Below are 16026 nucleotides of genomic sequence, written 5' to 3'. Positions count from 1 at the left end.
TATTCATATGGGGATTGACATATTTGTAACTGATTATTGTTTATTGTTGGTTGGTGTAAATTTGGGAGAAAATGTGAAAAAGGAGAATAAAAAAAAATATTTTTTTTTTAAATCACTCATGATTATTGTTGTAATTTTCTTTTAAGCTTCCATTATTTCCTGGTTTATACTGTGCCCCACTGTGGTACTGCTATCTGGGGACCTACAGATTACTCCCACCAGGGACTTTTTTTTTGCTATTTCTTACTTCTATCTAGACTGATTCCACATCTTGATCTCAAGTGCCTATATCATTTCTGATGAACCTGCCTCCGTCACACTCTCAGGCAGTGCATTCCGGATCCCAACCACTCGCTATGTTAAAAGCCTTTTCTCATGTCGTCATTTGCAAATTACAGAAAATACTCCATTCCTCACTCCTGTTGCTATCTTTACTTGCTCGAAATATGGCCATCAATAAGGTTGCTCTTCTTTTATATGGATATGAATATGATTTGCTCTCAGAGTCGCCAGGTATCAAATTATATCGCACAAGGTTCAACCGGGTATCGATCAAAGAGCCAAACAGCCAGTTAGTTAACTCAAGATCAATGGTACTTTATTTACACACAAGATTAACTTACACATGCAACATAAACACTACAAGCTAAACTACACCTAACAACTATGACAACCTGTACTTAACCTCAGGCACCCGGCTAAGGTCAGAGGAACAATGGCCTTTGTTCGAATCTGGATCGGCTGGATCTGGAAAAGTAACTGCTGTTCGGCTAGGATCATCCGTCTGGTAGCGAGCGTTGAACTTGGAACTTGCTTCTGGTGGTGCTGCGATTGGAGATGGATGTTGCCGGAGCGCCAGGTCCAAAAAGAGATCGAACACATGGCAGTGTCTCTCTTTATCCTTGGGGAGTTTCGCGCTCTTTTGGGCGGACCTTATGTTTGGACTGCCCAATTAATTGGGCAGTTCTCGATCACTGCCTTCGATCTGAACCAATAAAGGGGCAGGTGTCTTGATGGCTGGGCGTGTCCTAAGCGGTCATTGACCCTGCTGTTTACGCTTCCTGAGTATAGAGAATGGCGCCGAAATGTCTGGGCTTGTATCGGTTATCTGAGTATCAATCCTTTGTCTTACGGAGATGAGCTATTAAATGCTAATCGGTTGGGGGTTTCGATGCTGTCTGGATTCTCTGCTCACAAATATACATTCAGGCTCTTTGCCTGTCTGAATCTTACATTGTCCATATTTTCCGTTAGGCTTTGCGAACGTCCATGTTTCTTGTTGTAAGTGGCTATCCCAGGTGGCTACAGTGCGTCCTCTTGATCCTAAACGCGAAGCGTGATGGATTACACTACTGAATCTTCTTCTGTTCTCTGGTATGCCGGGTACCCTCCATCAAGGACAGGTTCTATCCTACTGTATCCTATGGATTGGAACATTTACCTAAGTTTTAACACAGCACACATATATGCAGCAGGGGCATGGGAACCTCGATTGTAGTTTTCGGGTAAGGGAGAATGAGAGTATAAAGGTCAGGAGCACAGATTTGACGTCGCAGGAGGGGGCCAGTGTTCAGGTAGGTGGTTTGAAGTGTGTCTACTTCAATGCCAGGAGTATACTAAATAAGGTAGGGGAACTGGCAGCATGGGTTGGTACCTGGGACTTCGATGTTGTGGCCATTTCGGAGACATGGATAGAGCAAGGACAGGAATGGAGCATCCAGGAGGGCTTCTTGAAACAATATGTAAACAGTCCAACTAGGGAAGGGGCGGTACTGGACCTGGTATTGGGGAATGAGCCCGGCCAGGTGGTAGATGTTTCAGTAGGGGAGCATTTTGGTAACAGTGACCACAATTCAGTAAGTTTTAAAGTACTGGTGGACAAGGATAAGAGTGGTCCTAGGATGAATGTGCTAAATTGGGAGAAGGCTAATTATAACAATATTCGGCGGGAACTGAAGAACATAGATTGGGGGCGGATGTTTGAGGGCAAATCAACATCTGACATGTGGGAGGCTTTCAAGTGTCAGTTGAAAGGAATACAGGACAGGCATGTTCCTGTGAGGAAGAAAGATAAATACGGCAATTTTCGGGAACCTTGGATGACGAGTGATATTGTAGGCCTCGTCAAAAAGAAAAAGGAGGCATTTGTCAGGGCTAAAAGGCTGGGAACAGACGAAGCCTGTGTGGCATATAAGGAAAGTAGGAAGGAACTTAAGCAAGGAGTCAGGAGGGCTAGAAGGGGTCATGAAAAGTCATTGGCAAATAGGGTTAAGGAAAATCCCAAGGCTTTTTACACGGACATAAAAAGCAAGAGGGTAGCCAGGGAAAGGGTTGGCCCACTGAAGGATAGGCAAGGGAATCTATGTGCGGAGCCAGAGGAAATGGGCGAGGTACTAAATGAATACTTTGCATCAGTATTCACCAAAGAGAAGGAATTGGTAGATGTTGAGTCTGGAGAAGGGGGTGTAGATAGCCTGGGTCACATTGTGATCCAAAAAGACGAGGTGTTGGGTGTCTTAAAAAATATTAAGGTAGATAAGTCCCCAGGGCCTGATGGGATCTACCCCAGAATACTGAAGGAGGCTGGAGAGGAAATTGCTGAGGCTTTGACAGAAATCTTTGGATCCTCGCTGTCTTCAGGGGATGTCCCGGAGGACTGGAGAATAGCCAATGTTGTTCCTCTGTTTAAGAAGGGTAGCAAGGATAATCCCGGGAACTACAGGCCGGTGAGCCTTACTTCAGTGGTAGGGAAATTACTGGAGAGAATTCTTCGAGACAGGATCTACTCCCATTTGGAAGCAAATGGACGTATTAGTGAGAGGCAGCACGGTTTTGTGAAGGGGAGGTCGTGTCTCACTAACTTGATAGAGTTTTTCGAGGAGGTCACTAAGATGATTGATGCAGGTAGGGCAGTAGATGTTGTCTATATGGACTTCAGTAAGCCTTTGACAAGGTCCCTCATGGTAGACTAGTACAAAAGGTGAAGTCACACGGGATCAGGGGTGAACTGGCAAGGTGGATACAGAACTGGCTAGGCCATAGAAGGCAGAGGGTAGCAATGGAGGGATGCTTTTCTAATTGGAGGGCTGTGACCAGTGGTGTTCCACAGGGATCAGTGTTGGGACCTTTGCTGTTTGTAGTATATATAAATGATTTGGAGGAAAATGTAACTGGTCTGATTAGTAAGTTTGCAGACGACACAAAGGTTGGTGGAATTGCGGATAGCGATGAGGACTGTCTGAGGATACAGCAGGATTTAGATTGTCTGGAGACTTGGGCGGAGAGATGGCAGATGGAGTTTAATCCGGACAAATGTGAGGTAATGCATTTTGGAAGGGCTAATGCAGGTAGGGAATATACAGTGAATGGTAGAACCCTCAAGAGTATTGAAAGTCAAAGAGATCTAGGAGTACAGGTCCACAGGTCATTGAAAGGGGCAACACAGGTGGAGAAGGTAGTCAAGAAGGCATACGGCATGCTTGCCTTCATTGGCCGGGGCATTGAGTATAAGAATTGGCAAGTCATGTTGCAGCTGTATAGAACCTTAGTTAGGCCACACTTGGAGTATAGTGTTCAATTCTGGTCGCCACACTACCAGAAGGATGTGGAGGCTTTAGAGAGGGTGCAGAAGAGATTTACCAGAATGTTGCCTGGTATGGAGGGCATAAGCTATGAGGAGCGATTGAATAAACTCGATTTGTTCTCACTGGAACGAAGGAGGTTGAGGGGCGACCTGATAGAGGTATACAAAATTATGAGGGGCATAGACAGAGTGGATAGTCAGAGGCTTTTCCTCAGGGTAGAGGGGTCAATTACTAGGGGGCATAGGTTTAAGGTGAGAGGGGCAAGGTTTAGAGTAGATGTACGAGGCAAGTTTTTTACGCAGAGGGTAGTGGGTGCCTGGAACCCGCTACCGGAGGAGGTAGTGGAAGCAGGGACGATAGGGACATTTAAGGGGCATCTTGACAAATATATGAAAAGGATGGGAATAGAAGGATACGGACCCAGGAAGTGTAGAAGATTGTAGTTTAGTCGGGCAGTATGGTCGGCACGGGCTTGGAGGGCCGAAGGGCCTGTTCCTGTGCTGTACATTTCTTTGTTCTTTGTTCTTTGGATGTTGCAGGTTCCGGGGTTTAGGTGTTTTAGTAAGCTCAGAGAAGGAGGCAAAAGAGGGGGAGGTGTGGCGCTGCTAGTCAAGAGCAGTATTACGGTGGCGGAGAGGATGCTATATGGGGACTCATCTTCCGAGGTAGTATGGGCTGAGGTTAGAAACAGGAAAGGAGAGGTCACCCTGTTGGGAGTTTTCTATAGGCCTCCAAATAGTTCTAGGGATGTAGAGGAAAGGATGGCGAGGATGATCCTGGATAAGAGCAAAAGTAACAGGGTAGTTGTTATGGGAGACTTTAACTTTCCAAATATTGACTGGAAAAGATATAGTTCGAGTACATTAGATGGGTCATTTTTTGTACAGTGTGTGCAGGAGGGTTTCCTGACACAATATGTTAACAGGCCAACAAGAGGTGAGGCCACGTTGGATTTGGTTTTGGGTAATGAACCAGGCCAGGTGTTGGATTTGGAAGTAGTGGAGAGCACTTTGGGGACAGTGACCACAATTCGGTGACGTTTACGTTAATGATGGAAAGGGATAAGTATACAACGCAGGGTAAGAGTTATAGCTGGGGGAAGGGCAATTATGATGTCATTAGACGTGACTTGGGGGGGATAAGGTGGAGAAGTAGGCTGCAAGTGTTGGGCACACTGGATAAATGGAGCTTGTTCAAGGATTAGCTACTGCGTGTTCTTGATATGTATGTACCGGTCAGGCAGGGAGGAAGGCGTAGAGCGAGGGAACCGTGGTTTACCAAAGAAGTGGAATCTCTTGTTAAGAGGAAGAAGGAGGCCTATGTGAAGATGAGGTGTGAAGTTTCAGTTGGGGCGATGGATAGTTATAAGGTAGCGAGGAAGGATCTAAAGAGAGAGCTAAGACGAGCAAGGAGGGGACATGAGAAGTATTTGGCTGGTAGGATATCAAGGAAAACCCAAAAGCTTTCTATAGGTATGTCAGGAATAAGCGAATGACTCGGGAAAGAGTAGGACCAGTCAAGGACAGGGATGGGAAGTTGTGTGTGGAGTCTGAAGAGATACTAAATGAATATTTTTTGTCAGTATTCACTCAGGAAAAAGATAATGTTGTGGAGGAGAATGCTGAGACCCAGGTTATTAGAACAGATGGCATTGAGGTACGTAGGGAAGAGGTGTTGGCAATTCTGGACAGGCTGAAAATAGATAAGTCCCCGGGGCCTGATGGGATTTATCCTAGGATTCTCTGGGAGGCCAGGGAAGAGATTGCTGGACCTTTGGCTTTGATTTTTATGTCATCGTTGGCTACAGGAATAGTGCCAGAGGACTGAAGGATAGCAAATGTGGTCCCTTTGTTCAAAAAGGGAAGCAGAGACAAGCCCGGCAACTATAGACCGGTGAGCCTCACGTCTGTAGTGGGTAAAGTCTTGGAGGGGATTATAAGAGACAAGATTTATAATCATCTAGATAGGAATAATATGATCAGGGATAGTCAGCATGGCTTTGTGAAGGGTAGGTCATGCCTCACAAACCTTATTGAGTTCTTTGAGAAGGTGACTGAACAGGTAGACGAGGGTAGAGCAGTTGATGTGGTGTATATGGATTTCAGCAAAGCGTTTGATAAGGTTCCCCACGGTAGGCTATTGCAGAAAATACGGAGGCTGGGGATTGAGGGTGATTTAGAGATGTGGATCAGAAATTGGCTAGCTGAAAGAAGACAGAGGGTGGTGGTTGATGGGAAATGTTCAGAATGGAGTTCAGTTTCAAGTGGCGTACCACAAGGATCTGTTCTGGGGCCGTTGCTGTTTGTCATTTTTATCAATGACCTAGAGGAAGGCGCAGAAGGGTGGGTGAGTAAATTTGCAGACGACACTAAAGTCGGTGGTGTTGTCGACAGTGTGGAAGGATGTAGCAGGTTACAGAGGGATATAGATAAGCTGCAGAGCTGGGCTGAGAGGTGGCAAATGGAGTTTAATGTAGAGAAGTGTGAGTTGATTCACTTTGGAAGGAATAACAGGAATGCGGAATATTTGGCTCATGGTAAAATTCTTGATGTGGAGATGCCGGCGTTGGACTGGGGTGAGCACAGTACGAAGTCTTACAACACCAGGTTAAAGTCCAACAGGTTTGTTTCGATGTCACTAGCTTTCGGAGCAGTCGAAACAAACCTGTTGGACTTTAACCTGGTGTTGTAAGACTTTGTACGGTAAAGTTCTTGGAAGTGTGGATGAGCAGAGGGATCTAGGTGTCCATGTACATAGATCCCTGAAAGTTGCCACCCAGGTTGATAGGGTTGTGAAGAAGGCCTATGGAGTGTTGGCCTTTATTGGTAGAGGGATTGAGTTCCGGAGTCGGGAGGTCATGTTGCAGCTGTACAGAACTCTGGTACGGCCGCATTTGGAGTATTGCGTACAGTTCTGGTCACCGCATTATCGGAAGGACGTGGAGGCTTTGGAGCGGATGCAGAGGAGATTTACCAGGATGTTGCCTGGTATGGAGGGAAAATCTTATGAGGAAAGGCTGATGGACTTGAGGTTGTTTTCGTTGGAGAGAAGAAGGTTAAGAGGAGACTTAATAGAGGCATACAAAATGATCAGGGGGTTAGATAGGGTGGACAGTGAGAGCCTTCTCCCGCCGATGGAAATGGCTGGCACGAGGGAACATAGCTTTAAACTGAGGGGTAATAGATATAGGACAGAGGTCAGAGGTAGGTTCTTTACGCAAAGAGTAGTGAGGCCGTGGAATGCCCTACCTGCTACAGTAGTGAACTCGCCAACATTGAGGGCATTTAAAAGTTTATTGGATAAACATATGGATGATAATGGCATAGTGTAGGTTAGAACATAGAACAATACAGCGCAGTATAGGCCCTTCGGCCCACGATGTTGCACCGAAACAAAAGCCATCCAACCTACACTATGCCATTATCATCCATATGTTTATCCAATAAACTTTTAAATGCCCTCAATGTTCGCGAGTTCACTACTGTAGCAGGTAGGGCATTCCACGGCCTCACTACTCTTTGTGTAAAGAACCTACCTCTGACCTCTGTCCTATATCTATTACCCCTCAGTTTAAAGTTATGTCCCCTCGTGCCAGCCATATCCATCCGCGGGAGAAGGCTCTCACTGTCCACCCTATCCAACCCCCTGATCATTTTGTATGCCTCTATTAAGTCTCCTCTTAACCTTCTTCTCTCCAACGAAAACAACCTCAAGTCCATCAGCCTTTCCTCGTAAGATTTTCCCTCCATACCAGGCAACATCCTGGTAAATCTCCTCTGCACCCGCTCCAAAGCCTCCACGTCCTTCCTATAATGCGGTGACCAGAATTGTACGCAATACTCCAAATGCGGCCGTACCAGAGTTCTGTACAGCTGCAACATGACCTCCCGACTCCGGAACTCAATCCCTCTACCAATAAAGGCCAACACTCCATAGGCCTTCTTCACAACCCTATCAACCTGGGTGGCAACTTTCAGGGATCTATGTACATGGACACCTAGATCCCTCTGCTCATCCACACTTTCAAGAACTTTACCATTAGCCAAATATTCCGCATTCCTGTTATTCCTTCCAAAGTGAATCACCTCACACTTCTCTACATTAAACTCCATTTGCCACCTCTCGGCCCAGCTCTGCAGCTTATCTATATCCCTCTGTAATCTGCTACATCCTTCCACACTATCGACAACACCACCGACTTTAGTATCGTCTGCAAATTTACTCACCCACCCTTCTGAGCCTTCCTCTAGGTCATTGATAAAAATGACAAACAGCAACAGCCCCAGAACGGATCCTTGTGGTACTCCACTTGTGACTGTACTCCATTCTGAACATTTCCCATCAACCACCACCCTCTGTCTTCTTTCAGCTAGCCAATTTCTGATCCACATCTCTAAATCACCCTCAATCCCCAGCCTCCGTATTTTTTGCAATAGCCTACCGTGGGGAACCTTATCAAACGCTTTGCTGAAATCCATATACACCACATCAACTGCTCTACCCTCGTCTACCTGTTCAGTCACCTTCTCAAAGAACTCAATAAGGTTTGTGAGGCATGACCTACCCTTCACAAAGCCATGCTGACTATCCCTGATCATATTATTCCTATCTCGATGATTATAAATCTTGTCTCTTATAATCCCCTCCAAGACTTTACCCACTACAGACGTGAGGCTCACCGGCCTATAGTTGCCGGGGTTGTCTCTGCTACCCTTTTTGAACAAAGGGACCACATTTGCTGTCCTCCAGTCCTCTGGCACTATTCCTGTAGCCAATGATGACATAAAAATATGTTAGATGGCTTTTGTTTCGGTGCAACATCGTGGGCCGAAGGGCCTGTACTGCGCTGTATCGTTCTATGTTCTATATAAAAAAATCTAAGGGGGCACTATCACATTCAATCATACATTTCAACTTCTTTACACAAACAGGGGAACCTCTAACTGTCCTTATCTAAACAACACTTATGCTGCTGGCTAATAACCAAAAGAACTTATATTACAGTACAAAATAAACAATAGCAGCATCACATTTCTACTTAACATTTATGCCATTTACAGAGAGTAATTTGTCTTGAAAAACCGCAGAATCTATTTGGAAAGAGTGAGGGGTCTGTTGAAGTCTGAAAAAAGGGGGTCTGAGTGTGTATACTGGGGAGCGGGAGGCTCTCCTTCGCTATTTCCGAAGTCTGAGTGTCTGGACGGCACTGCAAAATATTGCTATGATCAATAGGGCTTCTACCGTGTAAGAAAGGGAATACCACTTTATGATATTATCACACCATGTTGGAGTATCAGTGGCTGCTTCTATGTGTGGTGTCGTGTCCAGGCGAGGGGTATCGTGTTGGGTGGTCATGTTTAGGGCCTGTATGGTGGAGGATGTAGGAGCTGATAACGCGCGCGCAACTGTAGTGATCCAACGACGATCATTATGCAGTTCATCAGGTCCGTCTTCATTTTGTCTTTGTCTTCCTCTGTCGCCTGGTATATTCGTATCTTCCTGGGGGTACAAGCATAATATCTGTTATTATCTCGTTTGTCTGTCTGTTTCTCCTTAACATCAATTTCCCGTTTAGAATCGTCACCATATGTGACTCCCTCAATTTTTTTTTAAACCAACCATTTGGGAGAGAAGACATCCGTAGCAGCAAATTTGTTTCAATCAAGTGTATGAACATGTAAATAGTAGTTGGGGGATAGCAACCGAAGGGTTGCCGGAAGGCAAACAAAAACTGTGGCAAAGTACATTCTTTAAACCACACTATGAAAAGAACAGTAAAAGAGTTTCAAAAAGAACTTTCCGAATGGGGTGCGTATGAGCCGCGGAAGGGCAAGAATGGGTGGAATCCCTGGGCAGGGCGGTGATCAGTGCTGTTGCTCCACTACCCGAGCTTGGCTGACCAAATACATAGGGGGTCCACAGGCAGGATAAGTGCCGTTACTCCACTGCCTGGGTGACCTTACAAGAACGGTAAGAATTTTAATATATATGGACTTCCGACAAACTGGTTCCATTAACTACCATGTGGCGTCAAAGGGGTAGTTATGACTGCATCAAGAATTTTGGGATGAGACACACAAAGTCGTACAAGAGACAAACATTCAACATTAAATACATCTAAAAAAAAAAACAGGCAGGCTCCATCAGAGAACAGGACACCGTAAATCACATTTGGCCTGGGTGTAACTAGCATATGGAGTCAGTGCAGTGTGACCGAAGAAGAGAGGAAGGAGAGAAACAAAAATGAAGTGGCATTGCTGAGGTGTCCCTGCCATGAGAACATAGAACATAGAATTTACAGTGCAGAAGGAGGCCATTCGGCCCATCGAGTCTGCACCGGCTCTTGGAAAGAGCACCCTACCCAAGGTCAACACCGCCACCCTATCCCCATAACCCAGTAACCCCACCCACCACTAAGGGCAATTTTGGACATTAAGGGCAAGTGGCGGGTATGTGCTCAGTTTGCATGGGGCAGCTGGGACCTTGTAGCTGCTGTGGGTGGTGTTCTCTTTCATATCTGGGGGCTAGTCTAGCTGGTGGTGGGGGTCTCCTGCAATCTCGGGCAACGTGTCCTGACTGCCCACAGTTGCAACATGACCCGTGGGGTACGTAAGGTGGAGCAGGCTCTCTGGTGTATTGCTCCCTTGGGTATGGTTCCCTGGGGGGGGGGGTTGGGCTGTTGGTGTTGTTGCTGGTTCGGGGGGCTTTGTCTCCATTCGCGGGCGTAATGTCCCTTCTGTCAGCAATTATAGCATCCCTGTGCTTTATGGTGCTGTCCGTCATTTCCACCTACATTTACCCATGCGGAGTCTTGATGTGTCCTTACTGGATTGATGTTTGCTTCTACCTTCTCCTGCTCTGCCTTTATTTGTAGGGATTGCTCCCAAGCTCTAGAGAGTCTCTTCAGAACCCACACTTCATTGTGTGCAGGGTCTGAGGGGTCATAGTTTGCACATGCTTTTTGTCCTGCCTCCGTGGCGTGGGAGACTAAAATACGGGTCCATTTGGCCGTACTGTCTGCAGTTAAATGGGCGCGAGCTAAATCTCCAAATACTGCTGTGCAGTGTATCCAGAGGCGTCCAGCAAACGCTGTTGGATGCTCTCCTTTTATCTACCTACATCGGTTGGGTCCTTCTACGGGATCTCCTCTATTATAGCCAATTGCATCTAGGATGGCTGCTTTCATATCCTGGAGGCTACCTCCTCCTACATTTTGTGGGTTGGGAAGGGCTGAACTAACGGATGGGTCAAGGCTCAATCCTATGAGTTTCATTTGCTCCTGTTTGTCCAGATCGTACATGACTGTCTGTTGTCTAACTCGCTCAAAGAAATAGTGTGGGTCTGATGTGGGGTGAAAGGTTTCTATTTTATCACGGGCATCCCTTAAACGGGTGATGGTTAGTGGGGTGGTGTCCCCAAAATCGGGTTGGTCTTCTGTCGGTACTCTGCACTGCTGCACTGCATGGTGACTGGATTCATAGGATTGGGTGCTGCCTGTGCAATCGGTGGTGTGGGTGCTTTCCTTTTCGGGGCCTGGGGAGCTCTATTCCGAATTTCTGTTTTGTTCACATATCGGTGAGCCATTTCATTAAGTTCCTGCCAATCGGGGCCATCTTCCTGATCAAAGTTTGGTCCAAAGGTATCTCTGAAACCATTCTGAACTGAGAGCAGTGATTGCAATTTTGCAATTTGCTGCCTGCACTTGGCATGGTCCACCGAACTCTGCCTCTGTTCCATGGTGGAACTGTGGAGTGCTCGTAGGGCTGCCTTTAAGTCCTCACATTGCTTTTTCAAGTGTTCTACTCGGTGTTCTGTTTCCTCTCTTACCGAGACCTCGCGTTGCGTGTCTTGGTAGGCCTCATCATACTGCGACTAAACGCTACTTAGGTGAGCAAGACAAGATTGGTGTGCCCGTTTGACATCAGCCATCCCCTTGTCCTTCGCCGCTAGCTGCTTTCGGAGTTGCTCATTTACTTTTTCGCACTCGCTAACGTTTTCCTCATTCCTCTTCTCTTTCCGCTGTCTGCGGAGCGTCTTCACGACCTCCTCTGTGCCTCACAATTGTGCCAAGCAGGACACGATTGCCATCGGCTTACGAACTCTTCCTAAATTATTTTTATGGATCTCGGTCAGGTTATCCCACCAGGTTTGTCCTATACTACCAGGACCTGTCTCTTCATTTGCACAAAACTCAGACCATAGGGGCCATTCTTTCCCCTTTAGGTACTTCCTAATTTCCTCTTCCCATATGGGACACTGTTCTGCTCTATCGGTCGCTGCGACCTCGAGTTCCTGTGGGTGCCTTCATTGCCATCTCTACGATTATCTCTGTATCTCTACCGGGAATTTGGGACAGGGGGGAATAAAGCGGTGATGCAAACAGTGGGTATGGCTTAAGCTATTTACTGGTTCACACAACTCCTGAAAGTTTCACGCACCAAAATCTATCAAGTTTACCTTATATCCCTTGTTAGTACGCATGCAAATTACACACTTCCGAAACTTGGAGGTTTATCGATACTGTCTTACACTTGTGAATTATTTTACTTTTCCAATTGGATTTCTAATTCAAACGTTTTGTGGGTTCTCTCAGAGTGACACAGTCACTTCTAGGTCGAGTCCCACCAGAGGTCGCCAATAAATGTTGTTATCTTTACTTGCTCGAAATATGGCCGTCAATAAGGTTGCCCTTCTTCTATATGGATATGAATATGATATGCTCCCAGAGTCGCCAGGTATCAAATGCTACCGCCACAAGGTTCAACTGGGTATCGATCAAAGAGCCAAACAACCAGTTAGTTAGTTCAAGATCAATGGTACTTTATTTACACACAAGATTAACTTACACATGCAACATAAACACTATGAGTTAAACTACGCCTAACAACTATGACAACCTGTACTTAACTTCAGGCACCCGGCTTAGGTCAGAGGAACAGTGGCCTTTGTTTGAATCTGGATCGGCTGGATCTGGAGAAGTGCTGTTCGGCTAGGATCATCTGTCTGGTAGAGAGCGTTGAACTTGAACTTGCTTCTGGTGGTGCTGCGATTGGAGATGGACGTTGCCGGAGCGCCAGGTCCAAAAAGAGATCGAGCACATGGCAGTGTCTCTCTTTATCCTTGGGGAGTTTCGCGCTCTTTTGGGCAGTCCTTAGGTTTGGACCCAATTAATTGGGCAGGTCTCGATCACTGCCTTCGATCGGAGCCAATAATGGGGTGGGTGCCTTGATGGCTGGGCGTGTCCTAAGCGGTCATTGACCCTGCTGTTTACGCTTCCTGAGTATAGAGAATGGCGCCGAAATGTCTGGGCTTGTATCGGTTACCTGAGTATCAGTCCTTTGTCTTACGGAGATGAGCTATTAAATGCTAATCGGTTGGGGGTTTCGATGCTGTCTGGATTCTCTGCTCACAAATACACATGCAGGCTCTGTGCATGCCTGAATCTTACATTGTCCATATTTCCCGTTGGGCTTTGCGAACGTCCATGTTTCTTTTTGTAAGTGGCCACACCAGATGGCTACAGAATCATTTTCATGAATCTAAACCATCGCAGAATAATGGGATGTTGGCAAAATCTGGAGCTATGACTGACTTTAAGTGGAAATATTTCATCTAAAGAGTGATCAGCATTCGGCATTCTCTTCCAATTAGTGCAGTTGAGACAAAAATGTTAGAATCCTTCAAGAACCAGCGAGATGGCATAATGAGAAGGAACAGGTAATTTATAAACTGGACGATTGGTCAAATTAATACCAGATAACCTGCTTCATCTGTATTTTATTTTGCAAAACATATACATCCAAACTTTAATAACAAGAAATATTTGAACAATATCAATGCAAGTGGACTAATAAGTAATGATTCTTAACTAGTAAATGCACTAAAACACAAGTTAACAGCCAGATTGTAGCCTTTGTGTTAGTTCTACAGGTTGAGCAGAATTCAAAGTCCAGGGACCCTGGTGAAATTTACTGGTGAATTTTATAATTGTATTTTCAATTGACTTCAAGGGGACACTAATAATTTTCACAGGCGTCCTCTGATTTCATGATTATTGCAATTACACAGGCTTGGTGGCAGTAGCCGTTGATACTGAGCAGGTCAGGCAGCATCTGTGGAGGGGAAGGCATTCTGGCTGTTATGATGGTCAATCAGAACTTCACAGGTACGAGTATTTCTCGCATTTTCTGTTCTTATTTCAAATTTCCAGCACCTGCAGAATTTTGCTTCTTAGATGCTTCACAAACAACATCAGTCCCTGCTCTCACACTATTTAAAGTATAATGGCAGGCTCACGGGCAATATTTATGGAAATACTGAATTCAGAGAAACTGGACTGCATGTTAAAGTCAAACATCAGATCCCTGTTCCACCTCTCTATGGTGTTTTGAAAATCCAAGTAGAGGATTTCTGGGACACTGAACGAGTACATTTGGTGTTTGAGATTTTTAGAGATTCTGGGACAAAATGCAGAGACAGAGAAAACCCGAAGCTCAGCCATGCTCAAACAATTCTCAAAACTTTTCTTAAAATCAAACCAGTATGAAACCGGGAACCCAAGAAGAAATCCAAACAATGTGCACAGGTTCCACTCTGAAGAGAAAATTGCACTTTCACTAACAGTACCTGATTCACGTTTCCCCCTTTGAACTACTTGGGATTTCAAGTGCTTCAAAATAAGCTCCAACTGGACTTTCACTTGTTCAGTGACACAGGCCTCAGCTCGTCTCGGATTGTCCCAGTTTGAAGAAACATCAATGATTGGAAGTCCATTTTCTTGCAGTGTTCTTTCCAAGTGTTTGATAGTTTTGTTTAAATTTACGATCAGTGTGTTGTCCTCAATGCTGAGGATATGTAAATCTCGAGAAAGAAGTCCTGTTTTCTGTAATTCCTGGACATATTTCTGGATCTGTTCTGCTCTTGCTGGACTATAATCAAACAGGAAAGTGGGCTTCAATTCACAATCTACAGTTAGGATCTCAGCAAAGAGATTCAAGCAACGTAATTCAGAGAAAGGTTTCCTTTCTTTTATCCTTAAGGTTTTCTGCACAGCAAAGACCAGTTGCTCCTTCAGTACAGTGTCCATCTTGATCACACTGAAACAAAAGAGATTTCTTGATAAATAGGCTATGAAAAACTGATTCCAGCAACTGAAACATTGAAGTGAAAACTGGCAGAAAAAAATCACATGTGAGTGACACAATGAGAAATCTCAATGACGGTACCAATAATTGTCTGAATAGTCAGTGGGCAGCACGGTAACATAGTGGTTAGCACAGTTGCTTCACAGCTCCAGGGTCCCAGATTCGATTCCCGACTTGGGTCACTGTCTGTGCGGAGTCTGCACATTCTCCCCATGTCTGTGTGGGTTTCCTCTGGGTACTCTAATTTCCTCCACAGTCCAAAGATGTGTAGGTTAGGTGGATTGGTCACGCTAAATTGCCCGTAGTGTCTATAAGTTAGGTCGGCTGCTGGGTTGCGTGCCTGGGTTGAGGTATGGGCTTAGGTAGGGTGCTCTTTCAGGGGCTTGTGTAGACACGATGGGCCGAATGCACCGTAAATTGTGTGTAATTGTATGTGTACTAGAATGGTCATTGCCTGTGGCAAATATTGAACTGTAGGAGTGAAGCCAGCACCAGACATCTAAGAGAAAATTTAAATGCCCCTCGGGCCGGTCCAAACTTTCAGCAGTATTTTCCAATATCTCATCATGTCCGTGGTGCTAAAAGATTACGAAGGTGAGGAGACTATAAAAGTGGGCTGGGGTAGCTGTGTCCATTCTCTCCCCCCCCCCCCCCCCCCCTCCTCCAATATTGGAAGATTACTGGCGTAGAAATTGATAGGAATTCATAATCATAGAACCGTAGAATTTATAGTGCAGAAGGAGGCTATTCTGCCCATCGAGTCTGCACCGGCCCCTGTAAAGAGCACCCTACTTAAGCGCACAAGTTCACCGTAACTCAGTAACCGCACCCAACGTTTTTGTACACTAAGGGAAATTTAGCATGGCCAATCCACCTAACCCGTATATTTTTGGACTGTGGGAGGAAAGCGGAGACAGAGAGAGGGAGAGAGAGACCCAGAGAGAGAGAGAGAGAGAGAGAGAGAGACAGACAGACAGAGAGAGTCGGAGAGAGAGAGAGAGAGAGAGGGAGAGACAGAGAGAGGGAGAGAGAGGGAGACAGAGAGAGGGAGAGAGAGGGAGACAGAGAGAGGGAGCACGGTTTTGTGAAGGGGAGGTCGTGTCTCACTAACTTGATAGAGTTTTTCGAGGAGGTCACTAAGATGATTGATGCAGGTAGGGCAGTAGATGTTGTCTATATGGACTTCAGTAAGGCCTTTGACAAGGTCCCTCATGGTAGACTAGTACAAAAGGTGAAGTCACACGGGATCAGGGGTGAGCTGGCTAGGCCATAGAAGGCAGAGGGTAGAAATGGAGGGA

General features: G+C 45.7%; 1 protein-coding gene across 2 annotated transcripts; it reads right to left on the bottom strand.

Moving 5' to 3' along the window:
* Nucleotides 1-8131: 8131 nt before the first annotated feature.
* c17h1orf74 (chromosome 17 C1orf74 homolog) lies at nt 8132-15093 on the bottom strand. 2 transcript variants are annotated; one of them, XM_072479881.1, is made up of 3 exons: nt 14810-15093; nt 14211-14680; nt 8132-9083 (listed from the first exon to the last, which is right to left on the bottom strand). In XM_072479881.1, exons 2-3 carry the CDS (start codon nt 14668-14670, stop codon nt 9037-9039), a joined length of 507 nt encoding a protein of 168 aa, XP_072335982.1. In that variant the 5' UTR covers nt 14671-14680; nt 14810-15093; the 3' UTR covers nt 8132-9036. The 2 variants fall into 2 exon arrangements, with proteins under 2 accessions (XP_072335982.1, XP_072335981.1); XM_072479880.1 differs by lacking the exon at nt 8132-9083 and having other exon boundaries at nt 13342-14680; nt 14810-15080.
* Between the last annotated feature and the right edge of the window lie 933 nt (nt 15094-16026).

The sequence above is a fragment of the Scyliorhinus torazame genome, chromosome 17, assembly GCF_047496885.1.
Source record: "Scyliorhinus torazame isolate Kashiwa2021f chromosome 17, sScyTor2.1, whole genome shotgun sequence".
Lineage (NCBI taxonomy): Eukaryota > Metazoa > Chordata > Chondrichthyes > Carcharhiniformes > Scyliorhinidae > Scyliorhinus > Scyliorhinus torazame.
This window is presented reverse-complemented; position numbering and strand designations above follow the sequence as displayed.

Excerpts from the sequence above, each read along its gene's own strand:
- c17h1orf74 (XM_072479880.1), bottom strand. The coding sequence starts at position 14,670 with ATGGACACTGTACTGAAGGAGCAACTGGTCTTTGCTGTGCAGAAAACC.